The sequence below is a fragment of the Pelophylax lessonae genome, assembly GCF_965119305.1.
Source record: "Pelophylax lessonae genome assembly, chromosome: 10".
Taxonomy (NCBI): Eukaryota; Metazoa; Chordata; class Amphibia; order Anura; family Ranidae; genus Pelophylax; species Pelophylax lessonae.
In genome coordinates, this window is record NC_138777.1 from 62,017,197 (window position 1) to 62,038,127 (window position 20,931).

Consider the following 20,931-nt stretch of genomic DNA (forward strand, 5'->3'; position numbering starts at 1 on the left):
AATAGAGCTTTCTTTTGCGTAATTGTCCGAGATCACTGACTTGGAGCCCAGCAAAAAGCTTTTTTCATAGAGGTGGGGTCAGCAGTCGCGGTACTTATGTTTTCTCGGTACTTGTTTCCGTTTAACAAATTGGTGTAAATGAGGTTCTATGCCTCCTGATGGTTGCTGTATTCAGTTCCGAGAAATTTCTGTGGTTCCTATAGATTTCATCACTTTTCACATTGGCTTTCATCTTTTTTATGTTTTTATTTACTCTGCTTGACCTGCTATATTGGAGTGTTATTGTGTAAACTTGCTTTTCTTTTTCCAGTATTTGAACCTTTACCTCGGTCTGGAGTTGTTCAACCATGTCTACAGGAGATTCTGATGTTTGCAGCCATGTCAGAGTGGTGGTTCGAGTCCGTCCTCCAAACGAAAGAGAGAAATTGGCTAATTCAACTACTATTGTCCAAGTGGTGGATAACCACATTTTGGTGTTTGATCCAAAAGTAGAAGAAGTGAATTTTTTTCATAGCAGAAGCGTCGCAAACCGGGATGTCTCTAAGAGGAAAAATAAAGACCTTAAATTTGTATTTGACTGTGTCTTTGGTGAGAACTCAACACAGCTGGAAGTGTTTGAACAGACCACTAAGATTGTGCTGGACGGTGTCTTAAATGGATATAACTGCACTGGTATGTATTACGTAATTCTGTGCTTTTAAAACGGAAAGTACGGTGTATATTCATTGAGCCCATATTGAGTTTTATTATTGCTGAGTTTACTTGTAATTTTTGTCATGACATTCACACTTTTTTACATGCTTTTTTCTTCCACAACTCTGTATTAACAAGACTAAATCGCACTAGTGCATTGATCTGCATTTCTATGCAGCTGTAAAGTGCAAGTCAACGCAAGGACACCTAGAAAATGTTTTTCATATTTTTTGTTCACCAGAGGTGGGGGACTCGAGTAACATGACTTGACTTAAGTCAGACTTAAGTCACCAGTTTGAGGACTTGAGACTTGCTTGACTAAAATTTAATAAAAGACTCGACTTGACTTTGACTTGGTATTTATGACTTGAGACTTGACTTTGACTTGAGACATATGACTTGAAATTACTTTACTTTTTTAAGTTATTAAATATTTGCATTTTCTCAAGATGTGTTAAAGCAAAATGAATGTGCCTGTTATGTTTCTGACACCACAGTCACTTAAAACACCTCAATGTGTTCTGATTTTTAGGACACTGGCTGTTTAACAATGGAAATACTTAACCTGTTTTTAGTGACTGTGGTGTTGAAACCTGACCGGATGAAGGATTTTGACCTGTTTGGGCATTCAACGTGTTTCTTTAATATGCCAAGAAAAAAGCACTAAGCAGTTTTGTTAATGTTGAAAATAAAACAAAACCTTTCCTGACCACTGACTTTTAACTGATTTAAAGGTGAAAATTGGGCTAGATCAGTATTTTTGACTTGATCTGTGACTTGACCAAAATAAATGACTTGACTTGCTTGACTTCTAGCAGGGACTCCACTTGACTTGCTTGCTTTTCGCCACAGTAAAGCCCCGTACACACGCACAGATCGTCGTCATACAAACGTCGGCGGACGAAAGATCTGCCGATTGTACGCGTGTTAGTATGGTGCCTCCGACAGCTGTCTGCACACAATCCGCGGACAAGAGTCTTTCTTGCAAACATGAAAATTTTTGTCTGCGGACACCAGAACGGACGATTGTTCGCCTGTCAGTACAGAAATCAGCCGACAGACCGCAGATTTGCAAGACTGGGCATGCTCAGAAAATAAAAAACACAGGGAAAGTTAACCATTACATGACATCACTTCTGCAGTCAGCTGAAGTCTGCGGACAAAATTCTTGTGCTGTCTTTGCACTTTTCAACAGACACCGACATCCCGGGGAGAAAAGACGAACATTTGTATGACGACGATCTGTGCGTGTGTACGGGGCTTTATGCCCCGTACACACGTGCAGATTATCTGCAGACTTTTGTCTGCAGACTTTTCAAAACCATATAATATGAGGTCAAACCTAAACACTTTCAATTTGTATGCAATCCGGCAGGCCCTTGCACTACATAGAAAAGGTAAATCTGCAGATAATCTGCACGTGTGTACGGGGCATTAGGCCAGTCACTTCACTGGGTATATGTAAGGGTTTACAACCACTTAAGGTTAGAGTCTCACTAGGTAGGGAGGGAAGGATAAGATTGACCACCACTTCAAACTCAGCGATTTGTATGCTGTTATTTCTATTCTGACCAAATTATTTTAAAAATACAAATTACCAAGTGGGGAAGAATACAGACATGTATTTTTGGTTTCTTACTGTGGTCCCAGACAGAAGATTTCTGTCCCAGTGATGAGACCGAGAGAGGAAATCTCCTCAATGTTGTAACAGCAATAAAAAATTAGCAACAGTTCTAGTCATTGCCTCAATCTAGGAATATAAAAAAATAATTTTGAAACCAATTATGCTATCCCTTTATGCTGTATCTTTGCAAACATTAAAAACTCAGACTAGAAATTAGACCTATAAAGGTAAATTTTGACCCAAAATTGAAAGAACTCGACGTAAAAAGATGGATCAAACCAACTATGTGCACCAGCTTTCCTACAGCTGAAATCCTCCACAGGTCAGACAATGGAAAATATAACATACTTAGGTTGTGCTCACACCCTTCACACACAGCAGGTAAACAACATCCAAATGAAATACTGTATGTTCACCACAAAATATTTCAAAGGGCGGTCCGACCGTATGTCCATTTTTCATCCCATCAGTTAGCGGATGAAAAACTGACATAATTGCATGTCTATGGGATTGCGCATGTCTGCGGATGACCATTCGCTAACATCTGATTTGCGATTTGCGTCCTTTCCGATCAGTTACGTTTTTCGGAACGAAAAGAGAACCCTATTTTCTCCTTTCATCCTTCCAGGACGGCCTACATTTGAGAGATTGTGGCTCCGCCTCACAGGAAACACAACTAATTTGCAGCTGTTTAAAAGGGTCCCACCCATCCTTAGCTTCAGTTCAGTTGTGTTTCCAACCTCACATCGGAACGTTTTTTTTTTTTTTTTACTAACCTGAGGCAAATAGCTGGCCAAGAAGGTACCCCTGGAAGGCAGCTTCGGTCGGCCTAATAGCAGGTTCCTCCCTAGCTGTGTCCTTGAAATAGGAGCTTTTAGGTCGCCAAACATACCAGGTAGTGCGGTTTGCCTTATGGTGAAGGTCCCTCATACCTGAAGTCCTGCTTGTCTCTGCAGGAAGTCTCCTCCATTTGCTCCTCTAGAGCGGTAAGGATTTCGCCGGAAAAGAACCAAGGGGTTTAGAAGGTCTAGCCACCTGTTGGTTCCACATTCTGGACCAAGAAAGGGATTGCAAGCATCAAAACCCTCGATTTCGAGGTGGATTAAGCAAGCCATTAGCATGCCATATAAGGTGTGAGGTAAACCCACACCCGCAAAACTAAAGGCACATTCCACAAAAGGCATGGCAACTTCCTGGGCCGAAAAAGCCGGAACATCCTGGGAGCAGTCCGCCATGTACCCATCTGGTCCAGCCAAGATAAATTCCTAAAACACTATTGTGTGGAAGTACTGTCGCAACAAGACCTTGCCTTTGGCAGAAAGGTTTTACAGGCAGTGGTCCCACCCTAACGTAGGCCAGTATGGATTCCTTTATCATCCTCTCAAATGTAGGCCGTCCTGGAAGGATGAAAGGAGAAAACTTACCGTTAGTGTACCGGTAACGGCCTTTCTCTTCAATCCTTCCAGGATGGCCGGCCTACTTCCCGCCCAATGTGGTGGTGAGTTCTAAAGAATATGTATATATAAATGTATATGTATATATGTGTAGCTGTTTGAATAACTATATTCCTTAAGGTTCGGTTGGAAACTACTTTCCTATTACTGAAGCTAAGGATGGGTGGGACCCTTTTAAACAGCTGCAAATTAGTTGTGTTTCCTGTGAGGCGGAGCCACAATCTCTCAAATGTAGGCCGTCCTGGAAGGATTGAAGAGAAAGGCCGTTACCGATACACTAACGTTTTTCTTCCGTTTTAAAGAACGGAACGGACGCAAAAACAGATGTCAGCAGTTTCATCCGTAATCCCATAGACGTACATTATCTCCGTTTTTATCACGCAGAAGAATTGTCATAATATAAAATAAAATATGTCTCTAAACATCCTAATGTGTATATAGACAAATAGGATAACATTGAGCTGCTTCTACAGGCAAAACCCCTGTAGAAAAAGCGTGTTTTTTTTTTTTTTTTTAAGCCAGTGTGCATGGACCCTAAAGCCCCGTACACACGTACCGATTGTCGACCGTAAATATTCGGCCGACGACCGATCGGCCGATTGTAGGCTTGTTAGTATGATGCTTCCGACAGCCGACAGCGCATTTTCGGCCGAACAGAATCTGTTGTGCAAGCATTAAAATTTTTGTTGGCCAACACCAGAACGGCCGATTGTTCGCCAGTCAGTACAGATTTCGACCAACATACAGCAGATTTGCAAGACTGGGCATGCTCAGAAAATAAAAATGACAAGGAAAGTTAACCATCACATGACATCACTTCTGCAGTCAGCTGTTGTTGGCCGACAAAATTCGTGTGCAGTCTTTTGCAGTTTTTAACAGACACGACAGCCCTGGACAAAAGACGGCCGATCGTTTGGCCGACGATCGGTACGTGTGTACGAGGCTTAAGGGTGTAATGTGCAACCTGCTCCAGCTGCATCATCCATTTACAAAGTTTTGTGAATGAACTAAAAGTCCATGGCAGACGGCTTGTAGTTCTCAATGAACTGCGAGGGCGCTGCTGAGCATCCACATACTGTAGTTCATTCATTCTATTCATTACTCTGCACTTCAGTAATTGTCTGCTCATTTGGGAGCTACAGCCAGGCAGCTGTACTGAGTGTGCAGGAGCCTGACATTGCACCTGCATTTTTATTTATTTTTTCCAAAAGGTGAACCTATCCTTTAAAAGCAGCCGGGCCATTGGTTGCAGTGAGTATCTCTGACTCTGATTTTGGGGGCCCTTAATCTCTCCCTGGATTTTTTTTTTTTTGAGGAGTATCAGTTGTCTATTATCCCAGATTTACAAAAGAGTGTTTAAAGTGAACTTCGCCTTTGAGTTATGTTATAGCGGCTTATGATCCCTAAAGCTAAAGCGTAACTCCGCTTTTGTGACAAAATATGGCATATACAATTGCTACACAAGCTATAATGTAGAATAGTGTTTTTTTTTTTTTTTTTTTCAAATTTTCTTTCCTCTTAAATCTGCAGTTTTTGTAATTTTTTTTTTTTTTTTAAATTCAATATGTCAACCTGTAAGCCTTCTGTACACGGTTGGTTCCCCAGAAATGTAATTTCCTGCTTATGTGATTGGCTCAATGATTTTCCAGAAATCTGCACAAAGATGCAAGTAAAATTTTAGGCAATAAGAATAATATTTTTGGTGAGATACTCTCTAAAGGGATGCAGATCCTGCAACTTTATGGTGTTTTTTTTATGATGCTCAATAGAAATTCAGCTTCACTCACTTTTAAATGGATTCTCAATATGTTTTTCAATATACTAGCCCAGCCTTTAACCAGGGTGCCCCTTTGGGTTTCCTCAGGGGTGCCTTGACAAAATGCCTTAAAATTTCATACAAGCCAGCAGATGGCTCAAGCCTTTTGCACAAAGCCACAAGTTTCATTGTGTACCATTACAAGCGTCCAATTGCTGGCATCTTAACCAATGACTTTCTGTTGATATGGGAAATGTCGGGTGCCTGCACAACTTCGTTTGCACCTCTCCATAAGCATTGAGGTCACATTAGCTGGAGGAAAAGAGAAACATTGGTGTACTAGTCATTACCAATGTGCAAAGGTGTATTTGCTTTGGAAGAATAAATCGCCTCTAACGTTGGGTCTCCTACATGTGTGGATGTTGCTGTGTTATCTATTAGTTTAGTTATTTAGATTTTAAAATGGCATGTCTCGAGATTTGCCCATAATTTTAAAGGGTGCCTTGACTGAAAAAAGGTTGAGAAGCACTGTGCTAGGCTATGTAAAATACACTTTGCAGTGTTAGTCAACCAAATATTTTTCTCCTCTCAACTTCCAGGACGGCAACACATGAAAGATGAGGGCGTCCACCCTACAGGAAACGCAATAAGTTCACAGTTGTTTAAAAGGTCCCACTCTTCCCCTTGTTCCCCAGTATTGATTGAGTTTCTCCCACAGCTAAACGTTTGTGTTGTGTTTTTTTTTTTTTTTCTCTGACCAGAAGACCTAGAGAGTCGGATGGTACCCCTGTGAGGTAGGTTTAGGAACGCCAGTGAGGAGGCACTTTACCTGCATTTTCTCACAGGTCGCCTCTTGATATGGAACAGGCGGTTCGGGCACAGTGTGTGGTGGTGCTCCGCTTAGCAGCTCGGGTCTCCTCCTGTCCTCCCCTGCGTACAGTGGGTGCCATGCTGTAAAAGGCTGGCCACATTACATTAGCAGCGATGAGGGGAGGACTCGGTGTGCTCCAAGCCTCGTTCTGAAACCGGAACTTTCAGTCTGAACAGGGAAGAGGCAGTGCTTGCGTAGCGTGACCCAGAAGAGGGAGTAAAGTGCAGAGGAGACGCTGGACCCGCGCGGCGGCAGGAAGGTGACAGGCTCTTCAGCTACCAAGAGCCAGAGGCCTGCTAAGAGTGTGAAGCCTGTCTGGATCCACCTCATGGAGGATGGAAAGATGGCACAGGTGGCTGCGGGCAAGAGCAAGTCAAAGCCAGGTAAGTTAAGTGCATTTTCTGAGGAGAGTTCAGAAAATGCCACAATGCCCTAGGAGGGACAGCAGAAGAGGAAAAAGTCTGTCTGCAGCCCCCCCCCCCCCCCATAAAAGTTTTGATCCCAGAAGGTGTGTGCTGCTGCTGCAGTTTGGCACAGCAACTTTGAAAAAGGTGATTTTGGCCGCTATCATCCTTAGGTAACCTTGAGGATAGAAAAGCAAGCCCTGTGACTGGGGTACAGGGGAAAGACAACAGTGGTGAGTACTCTTCCCTTTTTGCCTTGGGAGCGTAGCAGCAGAATCCCTAATAGCAGCAAGATGGTTTCTTGGCTTTGGGATATTACTCCCTCCTTTAATACAGGGTGCTACTAGCCTTTCCTTTAGGCCTGAGAACAAGTAACCCAGAAGCTTCAGCTAGACTAATGTCCACAGCTTCCTTTTAACTCAGAAGATGCTGGGGTTATTGCAACATTAAGTTGCCAGTCTCACTCTATAAACCCAATTGTACATCAATAAGGGTACATCTAGTTAAGGGGTGAGACCTGTTAGACATGTAGCACTGCCCCCTTGAGGGCTGCTGAACTGTACTAATTCGGGTCCCCCTGGGTTACATTAACAACTCCAACATTCACAGTTTACCACTTTTTTATTCTTGGCTCAGTCAATAATTAGTCCAGGGGTATGTAGTTGTTTTGGGTTTTATTTTATAAATTAGGGATGGGAGAAGGGAATAGTGGGATACTCAGTTACATAGTTTGTGAGGTTGAAAAAAGACATCAGTCTATCCAGTTCAACCTATGATTGTGTGTGTGTTTGCTGTTAACCGTACATTGTATACCCCTCTATGTTGTGGTCTTTTAAGGTGCCCATCTAATAGTTTTTTTGACACTATCAATGCTCCCTGCTCATACGACTGCTTGTGGAAGAGAATTCCACATCCTTACTGCTCTGACAGTGAAGAACCCCTTGGGTATTTTAACCCTCCTCTTATGTTAGAATTCTGTTACTATCCATGATGTTAGGGTCAGTTTTGACCCGTGTTTTAAATCAGCCATAAAATACCCTCCTGAATAATTATTTATCATCAAATTTGTTTCTTACCTCTTGGTTACCTTGTTAGGCTTCTTTATCCTTGAAAAGATTGGTTTTAATATTTTTGGTGTGACCCCTAGACCTTTCTTTTGATAGCATACCTCTCATTGTCAAATTGAAAAAATGGTAAAATAAAGTCAGCAACTCTGAAATGAATTTGTCCTATGTTTCTTCACTTTATTTAGAGAAGCAGACAAGCAGGAAAAGAGATAGGCCCCTCCCTAACTACAGCTCACAGGGTTGAGAGGGGATTGGCTGTCAGTGTTACTAAGCAGAGAGAGTGTTTATGATTTTAGTTTTGGCACTTATTAGTGTCCTAAAATCCTATATTATAACTGGGTCAGAATTGACCCTAACACCATGAACGTCTTAATTTTCACCACAGTATTTTATAATTTAGTGAAAAGGATTATTTTTCTATTACATTGTTTAAATAGAGGTTCCTGACAAAGTAAAAAAATCTTGATGCAATAAACAAATTTGTGATACTTATAGACATTCAAAACCTGAAAACGGGTCAGTTTTGACCCTAACACAAGAGGGTTAAGGTTAAACCATTTTTCCTCTAGTTTTAGTGAGTGGCCACGTGTCTTATTGTATTTCCTTTCTCTGAAAAGTTTGTTCCTTATGCTAGGGTCGCCAGTACAGTATTTGTACATTGATATCATATCCCCCCTCAATCGTCTTCTCCAGAGAGAATAAGTTCAGTGCTTGTAGTCTTTCCTCATAGCCGATGCCCTCCATTCCCCTAATTTTTTTTGTTGCCCTTCTCTGGACTCTCTCCAATTCCAGCACATCCTTCCTGAGGACCGGTGCCCAGAACTGGACAGCATACTCCAGATGTGGCCGGACCAGAGTCTTGTAGAGTGGGAGAATAATCTCTTTATCTCTGGAGTGAATCCCCTTTTTTATACATCCCAGTATTCTGTTGGCTTTGCTTGCAGCGGCTTGGCATTGCATGCCACTGCCAAGCCTGTTGTCTACCAGTACCCCCAGGTCCTTTTCCATCCTAGACTTACCCAGAGGTTTCCCCCCCAGTGAGTAGCTTGCTTTCGTGTTTCTGACGCCCAAGTGCATTACTTTACATTTTTCAACATTAAACCTCATCTGCCTTGTAGTTGCTCACCCCATTATTTTGTTCAGGTCCGCTTGTAAGGTTTCCACATCCTGCATAGAAGATATTGGCATGCTTAGTTTAGTATCCGCAAATACTGAGATTGTACTTGATATCCCCTCCTCTAGATCATTTATGAAAAAAATGAAACAGGATTGGTCCCAGGACAGAACCCTGGGGGACCCCACTTTCCACACCCGCCCAATCCGAGTACTCCCCATTAATCACCACCCTCTGGACTCTCCCCTGGAGCCAGTTCTCTATCCAGGTACTCACCTTATGGTCCATACCTACCTTCCTTAGTTTGTACAGTAAGTGTTTGTGGGGAACGGTGTCAAAGGCCTTTGCAAAGTCCAGATACACCACATCCACAGGCTTACCTTTATCTAGGTGGCAGCACACTTCATCGTAGAAGGATAATAGATTGCTTTGGCAAGAACGATTTTTCATGAATCCATGCTGATTACTACTAATAATACAGTTTTCATTACTAAAGTCTTGTATCTGGTCCCTTTAACATCCCCTCCAAAATCTTGCAGACTACTGATGTTTGGCTGACCGGCCTATAGTTACCTGGGATATAGCTCGGCCCTTTTTTAAATATTGGTACCATGTTGGCTTATTTCCAATCAGCTGGCACCATACCCGTCTGTAGACTATCCTTAAAGATCAAGAATAATGGTCTGGCAATCATCCGGCTGAGCTCTTTAAGAAGCCTCGGATGCAAGCCATCTGGTCCCGGTGATTTATTTATGTTAAGTTTTTCTAGTTTAGTTCTAAGTCTGTCTTCTGTTAGCCATGGCGGCACTTCCTGAGGTGTATTATTTAGTTTAGCCTTACAAGCTGGGTTAGTGTAGCCCCCCGATTCTTTTGTGAAGACTGAAGAGAAGAAATTATTTAACACTTTCACCTTTTCTCTGTCCTCTGTGGCCATATTTCCTTTGTCGTCTTTTATGGGGCCAATGTGTTCTGGCCTTGCTTTCTTACTGTTTATATACTTAAAGAATTTATTGGGGTTCTTTTTACTCTCTTCCGCTATATGTCTCTCGTGTTCTAATTTTGCCGCCTTGATTTCGTCTTTACATTTCATACTACACTCTTTGTAATGCTTGAATGCTGCCAATGACCCCTCAGTCTTGTATTTTTTGAAGGCCTTTTCTTTAGTATTATGCATTTTTATGTTGGAGTTTAGCCACCCAGGGTTTAGTTTTGCTCTTTTAAATTTAATTCCCTTTGGAATGCACTGGCCAATCCCTTTGTTTAGTATGCTCTTGAAGCACTCCCATTTTTCCTCCGTGTTCTTTGTTTCCAGCGTTCTATCCCATTTGATATTTTCTAGCAGAGAGCGCAGTTTTGGGAAATTGGCTCTTTTGAAATTGTGTCCTTATATTACCCTTGTGTTTCCTATTACTATGACTAATACTCCAGATTAACTATGCACAAAGTTTGGAGGACAAAGATCTGTTGATCCACCAGCCAGGCTGTTGATCCACCTTGCCACTTAGGAGGATTTAGGTTTTAGTCTCTTTCCAGATGACTTGATAATGAACTAAAGTTCTCTTCAGGACACTCTACTAGTATCCTCCTTTCTTGACCACTGACTATCCTACACTGGAGTGGTCCCCCTCAGGTCAGGCCCGTTGACACGATCTCCTGTACTCCCAATACTGTTTTTCTAGGGTCGGTCTCCAGTGTGTCCCCCTCAGTCGGCTTTCCTAGACTTCTTGGTTCAGCTCCATTCCTCTACCAAAGACCCTGCAGCACATGTGCTCCTGGCTTTTATACAGTATCCCAGAATGCACGGAGACCGCCTGTCTGCCAATCACCAAGACTGTATCAAAGCCTATGTATCCATTGATCAGGTTTCCTCCCACTGTCCCAACATGCCTCCCTATTGGACCAGTGTGAAACACTCTCAAGACTCAATGAATCGCATACAGGTCCTCCTCTCTGGTAGGTAGAAAGCAATAAAGATGTGCCTGCTGCTCTTCTTATAGGCAGAGCCAAAAACTATACCCTCTCCCTAGCACCTACATAGGAGGGTGCTACAGACACAGAATCTCTTACAGGCTATTTCAGCCACTGAACAAGTTAGACATTCCTAAAAGATTAATTTGAAAGGGATGTAAGGTGGTCTGCAGGAACCTGGAGATTCAATGAGTAATACCACATATTTTTCCCTGATCAGCAATGCAGACCAGATAACCTGAATATATTAGGCCAGCTGCTATAATTCTGGCAGGCAGCTCCGAGAGGGTTAATTTTAGAGTTTTTTTTGCCTCTAAAAGCCTGCCTTCTAATTTTTCCCGATATATGGTGGAGAGACACAGGAAGGGGTATGCTTGGGAACATTTTCTCCCTGTGGGGTTGCTTTCTATGTGTAACATCTTAACAACAAGCTCCATCTAGGGTTGCCACATCATCCCTTTAAACCAGGGCACATAATAATTACACAGGTTCTGAGGCAAATATAATGCACATAACTCACTAAGTGAGTTTAATTACCGCCTTGATTGCACTGCTGTTAGATTTGTTGTCGTGTAAGAGTTAATTGGGACCTCTTGTGATTTGGGCTACAGCCCACCCTTTGGATAAACTAGCAACATAATATGTTATTCTGCCACCCTGGATTGATGGTTTCTTGGTGCAAACCTCTATGCAAGAGCTATATATACTAACAAGTATTTAATGTTTGCTTGTTAAGCCCTCCAGGCTAATGCCTCGTACACACGCAATGATTATTGGCTGTCTTTTGTCCGGTGTTGTTGTGTTGGTTGAAATGTGCTCTAGACTGCACACAAATTTTTTCGGCCAACAAAAACCAACTTCAGAAGTGATGTCGTGCTGGTTTACTTTCCGTGTGTTTTTTCTTCTCTGAGTATGCCCAGTCTTGCTCATCAGATATTTGTCTGACGAAATCTGTACTGACTGATGGAAAATTGGCCGTTCTGTTGACGGCCAACAAAAATGTTATAGCCTACACACCAGATTTTGTTCGGCCGAAAAGTCGGAGTCGGTTGTCAAAAGCATCATACTAACAAGCCGAAAATCGCTAGATCGGACGTTGGCCGAAAATTCACGGCCAACTATCGATGCATGTGTACGAGGCATTAGGCCCCTTTCAAACAGGCGGACCGTTCAGATCCGTTTGTCCCTTTTTTTTTTTTTTTTTTTTTTTTTTTTTTTTTTGGCGGATCTGAATGGTCCCCCCATGCATCTCCTTGGGGGATCGGATGTCAGCGGAGACATGTCCGCTGACATCCGATCCGTCAAATCTGGACGGATGGAAACCCTATTTTCCATCCGTCCAGCGGATCAGATCGAATGGGATCTGATGAGAACGGATCGACGGTCCGTTCTCATCCGATTTCCCCCATAGAGATGCATGGGGAACTGACAGCTGTGTCTCCGCACACAGTGCGGAGAACAGTTGTCATCCTCCTGCTCAGCGGGGGATCGGCGGCTCGATCCCCCGCTGAGAAAAATGGAATCCATCCGACAGACGGATAGTGTGAAAGGGGCCTAAAGCCTCGTACACACGCAACGATTATCGGCCGACCGATCGGCCGTCTTTTGTCCAGTGTTGTTGTGTTGGTTGAAATGTGCTCTAGACTGCACACGAATTTTGTCGGCCAACAACAACCAACTTCAGAAGTGATGTCATGTGCTGGTTTACTTTCCGTGTGCTTTTTCTTCTGAGCATGCCCAGTCTTGCTCATCTGATTTTTGTTTGCCGAAATCTGTACTGACTGACGGAAAATTGGCCGCTGTGTTGACGGCCAACAAAAATTTTATAGCATGCACACCAGATTTTGTTCGGCCGAAAAGTCGCAGTCGGTTGTCGGAAGCATCATACTAACAAGCCGAAAATTCACGGCCAACAATCGTTGCGTGTGTACGAGGCTTTAGATTGTGTCCACCTCCTTCCTGAGGCTGACTTAATTGATCTCTAGGTCTGTGCTCGTTAAGACCTTAGATGCTGGGAGACTTGAACTCACACCTGTGTGTGGGCTAACCACACTTATTCCTAAGGGCTCTTTCACACACTCCGTCCGCTGGACGGAGTCCGTTTTTCTCAGCGGGGGATCGAGCCGCCGATCCCCCGCTGAGCAGGAGAGCTGTGTCTCCGTGCTGTGTGCGGAGACACAGCTGACAGTTCCCCATGCATCTCTATGGGGGAAATCGGATGTCAACGGACCGTCAGTCCGTTCTCACCCGATCCCATCCGATCCGATCCGCTGGACGGATGGAAAATAGGGTTTCCATCCGTCCAGATTTGACGGATCGGGTCGGATGTCAGCGGACATGTCTCCGCTGACATCCGATACCCCATAGGAATGCATGGGGGGACCGTTCAGATCCGCCAAAAAAACGGACAGGCGGATCTGAACGGTCCGCCTGTGTAAAAGGGGCCTTATGCAGTGATAGGAAAACCGCTACTACTACTACTGTGATGAATGCACCCACCTTCGGGTCCTTTCACACGGGCTTTACGCCTGGCGGACTCCATTTTGCACAGCGAGGATCGATCTGCCGATCCCTGATGAGCAAGCGAATGACAGTTCTATCTCTGCTTCCTTTGCAGAGACAGACCTGTCAGAGCTCCGCTCTCCTCTATGGGAGATTGGATAAAAATAGACCCCCCCCCCTGTCCGTTTTTCATCTGATCCTATCAGATCCTCCAGTAGGGTTTCCATCCGTTTTGATTGATCGGATAGCAGGGGGTGTCAGCAGATATGTCACAGCTGACCTGATTGAATGCTGCATGGAGCATCCGATCAGGTCTGCCTGGAAAAACTGACAGGCGGACCTGATCGGAACCTGTGTGAAAGGGGCCGTAGACTTCCGTTATTTGGAACTACCCTGGTTCTCCTCTGGTGGATGAAGGTTTAGTATCTAGAGTCCAAGCTATGCCTATAATAGATTTTGCCCTTTTTTTAGCTATTTCTTAGTTGAATTCACCATGACTCTGCCTTGTCTGGCTGCATATCAGAAATGCTGATAGGGAACATTATTTGTTTTTTTTTTTTTGTTTTTTTTTCTGGTTGTTTTGCTGCTCATCAGAAATACACAACACTAAGGCCCCATGCACACGGGACGTTTTTAACGCCGCTGTAAGCAGCGTCAGGCGTTTTCTTTTTGCAGCCTAAAAACGCCCCTCCATGTTATTCTATGGCCTCATGCACACTCAGACGTTTTTGAGCTAGACGTTTTTAGGCTGCAACAAGAACCCACCACCTGCGCGTTCTGAGGACCAGCGTTACAGCGTTAAAAACGCCTGACGCTGCTAAAAGCTGAATAACTTTGCTATAACGTTGCTTAACGTGCGTTAAGCCACGTTATACGTTTTTTTTTCTTCCATTCAAAATCAATGGTTCCCTATGGGATCCTATTGATTTGAATGGAGGTCGCACCGCAACACCGCAAGTCGGATCCGACTTGCGGGGTGACTTGCGCTGTGGGAATCTTGAGGGGGAACTCCACGCCAAAATGGGAAAAAAACGGCGTGGGGTCCCCCCCAGGGTTCCAAACCAGGCCCTTCGGGTCTGTTATGGAATTTGAGGGTAGCCCCATGCCGAAAAAACGGCATGGGGTCCCCCCCAAAATCCATACCAGACCCTTAACCGAGCATGCAGCCCGGCAGGCCAGGAAAGGGGAGGGGACGAGCGAGCGGCCCCACCCCCCCTGGACCACACCAGGCCACATGCCCTCAACATGGGGGGGTGTTGGTGCTTTGGGGCAGGGGGAGCTCTGCACCCCCCACCTCAAAGCACCTTGCCCCCATGTTGATGAGGACAAGGGCCTCATCCCCACAACCCTGGCCGGTGGTTGTGGGGGTCTGCGGGCAGGGGGCTCATCGGAATCTGGAAGCCCCCTTTAACAAGGGGGGACCCCAGATCCCGGACCCCCTCCCTATGTGAATGGGTATGGGGTACACTGTACCCCTACCCATTCACCCCATAAAAGGCAGTGTATGGAAATAACGACAAGAGACGTTTTGGAAAGTTTATTAAAAATCTTCATCCGACTCTTCTTGTCTTCTCCTCTCCGGGGGTCTTCTCCGGGGTCTTCTGCTCTTTTGCTGTCCGCCCTTCTTGTCTTCTCCTCTCCGGGGTCTTCTCCGGGGTCTTCTGCTCTTTTGCTGTCCCCCTCTTCTTGTGTTCTTGTCTCCGGGGTCTTCTGCTGTCCCCTCTTCTGCTGTCCTCTCTTCTTTTCTTCTCCTCTCCGGTCTTCTGCTCTTTTGCTGTCGGCTGTCGGCTGTCGGCTGTCTTCTTCCTCCGGTCCTCCTCCGACGACGTCTCCGCTGATTATGCCTATCTCCGGTCTCTTCAGCTTATTATATAGCCATTAGGGGCGTGGCCCCGATGACGTCATCTGGAGGCCCCGCCCCCTCATGTCACATATGACGTCATCTGTGACATGAGGGGGGCGGGGTCTCCAGATGACGTCATCGGGGCCACGCCCCTAATGGCTATATAATAAGCTGAAGAGACCGGAGATAGGCATAATCAGCGGAGACGTCGTCGGAGGAGGACCGGAGGAAGAAGACAGCCGACAGCCGACAGCAAAAGAGCAGAAGACCGGAGAGGAGAAGAAAAGAAGAGAGGACAGCAGAAGAGGGGACAGCAGAAGACCCCGGAGACAAGAACACAAGAAGAGGGGGACAGCAAAAGAGCAGAAGACCCCGGAGAAGACCCCGGAGAGGAGAAGACAAGAAGGGCGGACAGCAAAAGAGCAGAAGACCCCGGAGGAGAAGAGTCGGATGAAGATTTTTAATAAACTTTCCAAAACGTCTCTTGTCGTTATTTCCATACACTGCCTTTTATGGGGTGAATGGGTAGGGGTACAGTGTACCCCATACCCATTCACATAGGGAGAGGGTCCGGGATCTGGGGTGCCCCCTTGTTAAAGGGGGCTTCCAGATTCCGATGAGCCCCCTGCCCGCAGACCCCCACAACCACCGGCCAGGGTTGTGGGGATGAGGCCCTTGTCCTCATCAACATGGGGGCAAGGTGCTTTGAGGTGGGGGGTGCAGAGCTCCCCCTGCCCCAAAGCACCAACACCCCCCCATGTTGAGGGCATGTGGCCTGGTGTGGTCCAGGGGGGGTGGGGCCGCTCGCTCGTCCCCTCCCCTTTCCTGGCCTGCCGGGCTGCATGCTCGGATAAGGGTTTGGTATGGATTTTGGGGGGACCCCATGCCGTTTTTTCGGCATGGGGCTACCCTCAAATTCCATAACAGACCCGAAGGGCCTGGTTTGGAACCCTGGGGGGGACCCCCACGCCGTTTTTTTCCCATTTTGGCGTGGAGTTCCCCCTCAAGATTCTCACAGCGCAAGTCGCCCCGCAAGTCGGATCCGACTTGCGGTGTTGCGGTGCGACCTCCATTCAAATCAATAGGCTCCCATAGGGAACCATTGATTTTGAATGGAAGAAAAAAAAACGCTGCTAAAAGCAACGTGGCAAAACGTGCAATAACGCCAATGGAAAAAGCTACTGAAAGCACGTTTTTACAGCTGCTTTTTCCGGTGTCAGAACTAACTTTGACGTACGTTTTTTCTAACGCCCCGTGTGCATGGGGCCTAAGTTGTCTGTCTTTTTCTGGTTTGACTGTGCCTTGTTGAGCATCAGAAATACACAATGAAGTTTATTTAGTCTTTTCTGTTTAATTTGGTTCTATGACGCTTATTAGAAATACACAGTATTGAAGGTTGTGGGTGTCTCTTTTATACCTTATTTTTCTGTACATTAGAGATGCACAACATTGAAGTTTGTTGGTAACATTTCTGTGTGTTATAGGCTACGTTCACATCTTGGCGTTGCTATTTACAGGCGTTTTTTTAGGCGTTTTACAGGCGTTTTTAGGTTAACTAGTAACCAATGGAAAAAAAGAAAAACGCCTCTAATCTGCCCAAAAAAGAAGCTCATGTACTTTTTTAAACGTTGGACGTTTTGCTTAAAACCTCAAAACGCTCAGATGTGAACAGGGGCCATTGAAATGAATAGGATTTGTCTTGTTGGGCATTTTTTGAGCTGATCCTAAAGCAGAAAAACTCCCCAAAAACGCCCCAAAACGCCTACATGTGGACTTAGCCTTATGGCTGTAACGGGGCTGCTAAATCAGAAATGCACACCAATAAAGGTTGCTACTGACATTTCTGTTATGACTACCCTGTTACTAATCAAAATGTGCAACATTTACATTTTGTTAGTAGCCTTTCTGTTATATAGTTGTACCCTGTTACTAATCAGAAATGCACAACGTTGAGGCCCCATTCACACTGGGGCGATCCGACTTCCCGGGGCGACCTCACAGGTCGCGGCGCGCTGCTCGCACTGCGACCTCGGAGTGGCCGGCACGGACTTCATAACATTGAAGTCAATGCAGGTCGCTCCAGGTCGCCCCAAAGAAGCTCCGGACCCTTTTTCTAAGTCGGAGTGACTTGTGTCGCTCCTATTAGAACGGGTCCACAGCTTCTCTATGTCAGGCGACCAGGTCGCCTGACAGGTCGCCCCAGTGTGAACGGGGTCTGAAGGTTGCTAGTGACATTTCTATTGGTTATATGTTGGTACCCTGTTGCTAATAAATAAATAAAAAATGCTAAACATTTAAATTTTGTTAGCGACATTTCTGTTGGTCATATGACTGTACCCTGTTGCTAATCAGATAAGCACAACATTTTTGTTGGCAGTGTCTTTCTGATATAAAACTGTACTTTGTTGCTAATCTTTTAAGTCTTGTTTCTTTTCTGTTAATTTTGGTTATTGTACTGTATTCTATTGCTCATTAGGAATTCAGTTTTTAAGGTTGTTGGTATCTTTTTGGTTTTCTTATTGGTTATATGACTGTACCTTGTCAGGCAGCAGCAATACACAGTACTGAAGTTTGCCCTTTCTTTCATTCTGTTGGTTTTTTTGCTGATCTTGCTACACTTTAGAAATACACAAGATTGAAGTTTTTTGTTACTTTTCAGTTTTTACATTTGTCTGCACATCACAATACTCAACAGTGAAGACGGTTTGTGTCTTTTACTCTTTTTTTTTATATTTATTTTATAGCCCTAGCTTGTTGCACTTTTGAAATACGCAACATTAAAGTTCATGTTGTGTCTTTTTTTTTTTTGGGGGTTGGTCTATCTAGCTGCACTTAAGCATAGACAACAATGTTGTGTATTTCTTATGTCCTTTGTCTACATCTATTTTTTGGTGCTGTGCGTCAGTAACGCACAATTTATAATCTTCTATATTTGTGATATTAGTTATACATGTATCACTTTTGTTTCAGACCTTATTTTCCCATGTACATGGAGGGGCCAGGAGTTCTGGCTGCAGAAACGTCAGATAATTCAGTCCTTTACATTGAGGCATACCAGAGGCATTCCCTCTGCTTGAAACCTGGTAGGGTTGTAGGACACTGGAAGGTTATAAAATCTCACATTTAAGAACCTTGGCCATAGGGTTTTTATGGCCTAAATATGCAGTGTCAGAACTTATCTGACCCTTATACCTAACTCAATAGGTTTACAGTTCTATATGTATCCTTCATATCAACCTCTTAGCATAACTGGTTGTAGTAAGCTATTGTGAGTCTTCTGCTACCCCTATGGACCTGAAATGGGGATCTGCCCAATGTATCCCTCATCAGTACCTAAAAGGCACCCAATGGTGTTTTAAAGTGGATTATGGTTTCAGACATCAGGTCGGACACCTGATCTCTACAGAATGGCTAAACAGTTCTTTTACCAAGCTCCTTTCCGCTTAATTTTATTGCATTTGCGGCTGGTGTATAGGTATTTTTTGGTATATAGAGCATTTTCACAACTGACATGCCAACATTCAGATGTAAGGGAAGTCATAGGTTTGGTGTACTTTGTGTACATACCTGTCTAGCTTTCTGAGCCCAGGGAATAACCTACCCTTAATCTATTTCCCTTAAGTGGGCTTCCCTTTACCCATTACTATGAAAAATAAATAAATTAAATGGGACCTGCAAGGTTTGTCTGTCAGGGAGCCTCTTTTGAACTCCTTCTCCTGAACAGAGAAGTGTTTTAGCCAGATCCTCTTTGTTGTAGTAGTGTCCTTGTTTCACAGAGCAAGTCTTGGATTAGTCCTTTTAGTGGTCCTAAGAAGTGGTATAGACATGATAGGCCACGATTGCTAGATGTCAGTCAATCTTGCTAACCTACTGATTTCACAGGTTTTCTGATTCCATCTTTAAGATCCCACTCCCCATAGTTCCTGCATCCGAAGCAGGGACATCGGAGGAGCAAACCTGCTGATCAGCCTCTTGATCCAAGATATCTTCATCAGTCATAATGGAGTGGAGGTAAAACACGCTGCAAAGCTTGGAATTTGGCAGGAAGATCTTGCAGGCAGTGATCCCACCCAAAGGTAGGCCTGCAGTTACTTGATTATCCTCTCGTGTTGCCGTCCTGGAAGGGGAGTGGAGAAAACCGGCTGTTAGACTTACCACTAACGGTGTTTCTGCAAACCTTCCAGTACGGTACGCCTACTTCCCGCCCAGTTAAAGGGTGAGGAAAGAATGTAAACACTAGGTGGCGATTACCAAAGTGAATGTATACCCCTTGTGCACCGGTTGGGAGAATTACTTTTTTACAACTGAGAGACAAGGGGAGGGGTGGGGCCTTGAAAACAGCTGTGAGCTGATTGTGTTTCCTGTAGAATGGAGCCTCTCATATCTCGTGTTGCCGTCCTGGAAGGTTCGTAGAAACAGAAACATTTACCAGTAAGTCTAACCGTTGTTTTTTTCACCCCTAGAAAGGGGTCCACTCCACGAGGAGTCTCTCGCCAGTGCCAGCTAATTCTCCCCGCCTCCTTCCAGGTTTTGGTCCTTGGACATCTTCATTGGCTAGCCCAGAATGACGTAACTCCTGTGCACACACCCAAGTCAGTTATCCTGGCACACAGGGACAATGCTGACAATGTAAATTGCATGCCACAGGAGACTGCGAACAGGCAGGTAGGTGTATTTTATTGCAGAAGAGACATTGCATGTCTCTTCTTTAATAACTAGCATATCTCTTCTTCAATAACTAGCCTGCCTGCTCGTAGGTTTTTTTGTATGATGCCTTTAGTTCTGTTTTAAAGAGTAAATGGACTCGGGAAGTTGTGCAGACAGGGCAGAAGACTAGTTACCAGTAGTATTGCATGTGATCTCCCTGCATTTTTCCTCTTTCTTACCATGCCTTGTTCCGCACTGTTCCCATGTGGAGGTGGCCATCTTGGTAGAGACAGGGCTTTGCTTCCTCATGGCAGAGCCTCCAGCAAGGAGAACAGTGAGCAGCATAGAAGTGACATCACTAATTCCTACTCTAGAGACTGGCAGTCAGAGACAGTAGTGCCTTGGATATGACACTGCAGACATACAGCTATGAAACTATAGACGCACAAGTGACCTGGGTACCCCCTCTCACTAATGTACTGACTTTTTTTTTTTTTTTTTTCTTTCTTCAGTAGTATTGCTTAGGCACAATTAATATTTCAATATATTCCCTATAGCATAGCTATTTTTCACTTTTTTTGTATATCCTGTTTAACAATAAAGGTTTGCTTTCTTTCTTCATTTTTTTTTTTTTTTTTTTTTCCGATGTGGTAACATTGCTCTACTTTGGAAATTAACTAGTAGAGACTAACCCCCCCCCCCCCCCCCCAGGTTTTTAATGAATGAATACTAAGGTTTTTTTTTTTTTAACCCCTTAACACCACTTAGCCCTTTAAGTGGGCTTTAATGCCTGAGAGGTGGCGTAGCTACTGTATCTTGTGACCCTTGTAACTGGTTTTTACAGGGGTTCACATGATTGGCAGCCCATCCCGTGGCACCCGATCAGAAATCTTCTTGGTGGCAGCTCTGTCAGTGTGCTGGGAGTGTGCAGTAAGCATGCTGTCTGCGCAAAACCTCAGGTATATGGGTGGATTGGTCTTGCCACTGC

The 20,931-nt window shown here is 44.5% G+C and overlaps 1 protein-coding gene across 1 annotated transcript in view; it reads left to right on the top strand.

Annotated features, from left to right (window-relative positions):
• Window positions 1-345: 345 nt before the first annotated feature.
• KIF18A (kinesin family member 18A) overlaps window positions 346-20,931 on the top strand; it is a 228,412-nt gene continuing 207,826 nt past the window's right edge. Inside the window, exon 1 of the mRNA XM_082270833.1 lies at window positions 346-672. Coding sequence (XP_082126959.1) covers window positions 348-672 — 325 coding nt within the window. The 5' untranslated portion in view covers window positions 346-347. The remainder of the gene's footprint in view (window positions 673-20,931) is intronic.